The 5409-nt window shown below is 36.1% G+C and overlaps 1 protein-coding gene and 1 long non-coding RNA gene across 2 annotated transcripts; one reads left to right on the top strand and one right to left on the bottom strand.

Annotated features, from left to right (window-relative positions):
- Positions 1-227: 227 nt before the first annotated feature.
- LOC141377884 (uncharacterized) lies at positions 228-2947 on the bottom strand. The gene is made up of 3 exons (XR_012390985.1): positions 2653-2947; positions 1807-1873; positions 228-1734 (listed from the first exon to the last, which is right to left on the bottom strand). It is a non-coding gene; the product is annotated as an uncharacterized lncRNA (long non-coding RNA).
- On the top strand, positions 1526-4579 carry tnfb (tumor necrosis factor b (TNF superfamily, member 2)). The gene is made up of 4 exons (NM_001024447.1): positions 1526-1747; positions 1835-1901; positions 2673-2741; positions 3718-4579. Exons 1-4 carry the CDS (start codon positions 1568-1570, stop codon positions 4128-4130), a joined length of 729 nt encoding a protein of 242 aa, NP_001019618.1. The 5' UTR covers positions 1526-1567; the 3' UTR covers positions 4131-4579.
- Positions 4580-5409: the final 830 nt, after the last annotated feature.

Consider the following 5409-nt stretch of genomic DNA (forward strand, 5'->3'; position numbering starts at 1 on the left):
AAACAACATGTCTTTCCAACATCAATCTTTAGCATTATCTAGAATTAAAGAATTACATTTTCATTCTTAGTCCTTTTTTTATTTTTTCTTTCTTTCTTTCTTTTTTTCTTTCTTTCTTTCTGCCATTTTAAAATATTTAGCCATTAAAATTTTTTTCAGTAGGCCCTTTATTAGGTTCCCTTTTTGACTAAAAATAACTTCGCATAAGTATCAAGCTTCAAATTATCTCACATTTTGATCATGTATTGTAAAATACCTCACGTTTACAAGCACCAACTCTGGTATCAGATAAATATTATGACTGCTAAATGAAAAAAGAGAAACAGAAATACACTCAAATCGCAAACATGCACAGTACTTTTTCACATAGAAAGTGAGCGTGAAATCACGTTTAAAAAAACAGTGAAAAGGAGAGAGAAAACAAAAACAGGGTCATAAAAGCCAGAAGAAATTCAGCTCGTGGAATCTCCCAATAGGAAGTCAGCTGTGTGTTATTGGTGGACTCGGACTGACTCGTATTACATCAGCACACTGAAACCGAAAGAGCCCGAGGCATATTAGCAAAGCTTGCTAATCAGGTTTTACAGGTCACAATTAAGATAGTGAAATGTGTTTACCAATCGAACCCTGTACTTACATTAATATATTTAAAGCACTAAAATGCCCACTACTTTCACAATGAAAAATAATTTCATATATGAATAAATGTAAATTAACATTCAGGCTATGCCATTTCTAATTTAAAGGTACATTCAATTCACTTCAAGCTTATTTGTGTAGCGCTTTTCATAGTAGTTATTGTTTCACAGCAGCTTTACAGGTGCACAATAATGCATTACAATCAAATTGGAAATGCTAAGGTTATTAGTTAGCTTTATTAGTTACTAATAGATTTAACTAATTAGCTAGTAACTAATAACTTTTAACAGTCAAGCTTTTTATATATAAACATAGTCAACCTGCAGTACATAAGGTAATATAAATTACGCTGTAAAAATGCAAAGTTCCACACAATTCCTACATGTTGTCTCAACACAAATCGATTAAGTTAACTTAATTGTTTTTACAAGTTTAAGTGAACTGAACATAAAGCAATTATGTTGTTCCCAAAAAACTTAAGAATTGTGTTGATTCAGCTCATTTTAAATTAGCAGTTTAAACAAGAAGCAAAGAAAATTGAGTATGATCTGCTAGGTATTTTTCAATGCACTAAAAGATGAATCAAACTTATAAAATAAATAAAATCACACATTTAATCTACTAACAGGTTTTTGAAAGTGTAAAGTGAAAAGCCTATTATATTTACTACTATCTTTCCGGCAGAAGTGTGAGGGTGTGTATGTGCAAGCGCCGTGTCTGGAGGTTTGTGTGTGGGTGGAAAGTTGGTGTTTGAGAGCTGAGGGTGTTCTTTCCCCTTTCAAACCAACCTCTGTTCCTGAAGCCGCTTGCTGGCTTACATCACTGGAGTTTCCCCTATCTTTAGTGTATATAAATGACAGAGCAGACAAGTTCAGTTCATACACAAAAACTCAGTAAAAAAAGGAACACAGCAAGGAGAACTAGCAGCATGGTGAGATACGAAACAACATTAGTAGATATGGAAGCCGGTGTCGGGGGAGTTTATCAGACAACCGTGGCACCTGTACCGGTTAATTCTTCAAGAAGCTGGATATGGAAGACACTCGCTGCAGTTGCTTTTGTTGGCCTCTGCGTTGTGGCTGCATTTTTCTTCACCTGGCATGTGATGGTAAGACTGAAATTTCATTGAGGGATGATCATTGGAATAATGAAACATTCTTGAAATACCTTATTTAAAAAGCAATGTCTTTTGCAGAAGCCAAACGAAGAAGGTCAGAAACCCAACAGAGAACATCTAAAACAACAAATCACCACACCTTCAGGTTAATAACATTCCCAGTATTCCATCTTGTACTTTTGTTTTGCTTTTCTTTTTCTAAAACAACTCCTTTTTGGGCATTGATGGTTACATTTCTATACTTAATAACACTTAGAAAAAAACATGACTTCTTTTAGAACTGTTCAATGAAAATTTAAGAGTTAATATCATTAAACAAAGTGTAACTATTAAACTTGTAACCCAATGTTGGACAATATATGGACAACATACAGCCAAACTGTCTTGTTTTTGGGATGTTGCACATTGGTCAGTCTTGTGGCTGTTTTAAATGTGCTAAATCAATAATCTTAAGCTAGATTTGTCCATATTTGATCCAACATTGGGTTTTGACAACCCAACATTGGTTTAGAGTGTATTCATTATGTGATTTGTACAGAAAAAGGGAAGCATATAGACTTATAAAACAAACATAGAAGTCACTTATTCAACAAACATACACTGTTAAAGTATCCTGGTTGCCTTCAATTTTTAAGCTGAATCAAATTAAGCTTATGGACTGATCTACTGAACTTTTATTATGTTAAACTGACTTAAAACAGCTTGCGCAACTTATCAAATTAAGTTAGAACATAATTAACTCAGGTTAATATGTTACAATGAACTTAAAACATATGTTGTCATGATTAATTTATCATATAATCTTTTACATTGTACATACATTACATGAAGCTTTTGTTCTGGACATTACATTTTTTCACTCAATGGCCACCTGTTATTACACTGTGAAAACTGACCCTAGTCTTCTTTTCCACAGCTTCCTCAGACCACGGAAAAGTGCTGAAGCAGATCGCTCAGAGCACAAAGGCTGCCATTCACTTGCATGGTGAGTCTCAAATTGTGTCTTTGACTTTCCTCCGAATGTCGTCATCATACGTCACAGGTTATCTCATTTCGAGAGCCCGAGTTTAATAATCCTAGTAAACTTCATCTTATCAGATAGTCCGAAACCTGAGATTTCTAAAAGGCGTTTGTTGGTTGCAACAAGCCTAAATGGCTGGTCAAATATTAGCTAACTGGATTTCCTAGTGTGGTGGGATGTAAGACAAATCCTCAAACATTGATTTGCAGTGGGCGGCCAGAGGTGGGGGGACTCCAGTCAAATCTATGATTACTTCATTACGTGCTTCACTGAAGATAAAGCCAATGATTAATAACCAAAATGCAGGCCCACTTTAATACTGTATGATCTCACATTTTAAGATTAAATATTACACATTCATCAACCTTTTAAAAAGTAAGGTTCCTTATTATTGATGGTTCAACAAGGAACTGTTACCATTTTACAATGCACAAAAGCAGACTATTAAAGGGAAAGTTCAACCAAAAAAGGAAATCTCTGTCACTGTTTACTCAGATTCCGATACATAGAAAACCTATTTGTGTTTTTTATATTTTAAGGAATGCTGGTACCCATTGACTCCTATAGTATTTCGTATCCATCTTTGGAAGTCAATGGACACCAGCAATCAGAATTCTTCAAAATATCTTCTTTCATAGGAAACTCAAAAGAGGGAGAGTAAATGGTGACAACTTTCATTCTTTGTTGAATTATCCCCTTAAAACATTCTTCGCAATGAGAAAAACAGGTCATATTTTCTTCTATAGAGTCATATTAGAGAAAGTTCTCATTTAAATCTTTAATTCTTTAAGTCTGAATTGCCATGAAGTTTGACCATTTTAAAGCATTATAACTACAATTTACTTAGCGAATAAGTGTTTATGTAGACCCCAAAATTAAAAGTTTAAATGTGTAAATGTCTGTGGTGCACATCTGACTTAATTTTCCTCTCTATTCACAGGTGACCCTTCAGGACAATCGCTGAAATGGGTTGGCGGTGTGGATCAGGCATTCCAACAGGGCGGCCTCAGGCTGGAAAACAACGAGATCATCATTCCTAAGGATGGTCTTTACTTTGTGTACAGTCAAGTGTCGTACGAAACTTTGTGCGTTGAAGATGTTGAAGGAGATGGTCAAAAGTACCTGAGCCACACCATCAATCGATACACAGATGCGGTGAGGGAAAAGATGCCTCTGCAAAACTCGGCCAATTCCGTCTGCCAGTCTCTAGATGGAAAAACGTCCTACAGCACCATTTACCTTGGAGCCGTCTTTGATCTTTTTGGGGATGACAGGCTGTCGACCCACACCACTCGAGTGGGCGACATCGAGAACAACTACGCCAAAACATTCTTCGGGGTGTTCGCGTTGTGATTTAATAGTCGTGTGGCTCTAGTATGAAAAAACAGTGTTTTATGTTAAAACATTGAATGTATGTTCTCAGGGCAAGAAATTCGACTAAGGCTAAGAGGCCTCCCTGCATCGTGATGACTTGTTTTATATGTAAAACAAAGCCGATGCAGTGAGAGTTGTGCACTGAATACCATGTAGTCAGTCAAGAGCACTATAACAAGGGCACTACAATTTGTGTACTTATCGCAAGCTAATGTGACGTTTGATTATCTTACGTATTTCGTTGTAGAAATAAGTAGACTTTTATTTTATTTTTGCTGTTGTATTGATCTATTTATAACTTTTACACCTATTTATATATTGTATTTGTTGTATTTATCTATTTATTAATGACTCCATGCTGTTATTTGCCGAATGAATGTAATGAAATGTGTTTCCGACACTCCTCTGTGATTTTAAAAATAAATCAAGAAGTATTACTGCAACGTGCTGTTTTTGTTCCTATTAGAGCTCAGAAAGGAGAAGCTGCTCATATGAACGGGTCATATGAATGCAGTGGGGGATTTTTTTGCATTCCGATGCGTGACTTGTGCTTTTTTATCAGCCAAAAAGTCTGACTTCCTTTTATTGGTCAAAAATGAGGTCACTGCTTGTTTTCCTCGTGAGTGTCAGCTTTCTCCCAGGTGGGATTGGAGGAAAAGCCCGGAGCCGTGACTTAACAGGATTTCATCACTCTTCTGGTTTCCTCACTAGATTGCAGTATTTGGTGCAACAGTGGAGCTGTGAATTTCAGAAGCTGCATTGATCTAAAAGGCCCTCTACTGGACACAATCTGACATTTTTTTGGGCCCAAACACCAAGAAAGAAAAAAAAAAGAGGGGAGGAAGGAAAGAAAGAAAGAAAGAAAGAAAGAAATCTGTATACATAAACTGTATATAGAATTTTTAAAGATTTATGCATTTACATATGTTGTACAGCTGTGACTGCAGGCCCATAGCCAGGGGAGATTCAGAAGACCCAACCCCACTGACAGGTCCAGAATTTTCCCATACATGATCTTATTTGTGCTATTGTGAATGCTGACATTATAAATTGTAAAAATAACCCATTAAAGAAGGCTTTAAGACTAAGCAGATTCCTTTGTTGGCTTTCGCTTCGGTGGGACTTCAGCTAATCAATTTTGGCCAATGCAAACTATTATTTTTCATGAGTCCAACATCCAGCTGTGCAAGAAAACATGCAATCTGACATAAGTGAAGGGAAGTCAAAAAGGTGTGAAGCACCAAAAGCAGCCCATATT

The sequence above is a fragment of the Danio rerio genome, chromosome 15 (assembly GCF_049306965.1).
Source record: "Danio rerio strain Tuebingen ecotype United States chromosome 15, GRCz12tu, whole genome shotgun sequence".
Taxonomy (NCBI): domain Eukaryota; kingdom Metazoa; phylum Chordata; class Actinopteri; order Cypriniformes; family Danionidae; genus Danio; species Danio rerio.

Coding starts and splice junctions, on each gene's coding strand:
- tnfb (NM_001024447.1), top strand. CDS start 1,568: ATGGTGAGATACGAAACAACATTAGTAGATATGGAAGCCGGTGTCGGG. Junction 1,902..2,672: donor ACAAATCACCACACCTTCAG/GTTAATAACATT, acceptor TCTTTTCCACAG/CTTCCTCAGACCACGGAAAA. Junction 2,742..3,717: donor GGCTGCCATTCACTTGCATG/GTGAGTCTCAAA, acceptor CTCTATTCACAG/GTGACCCTTCAGGACAATCG.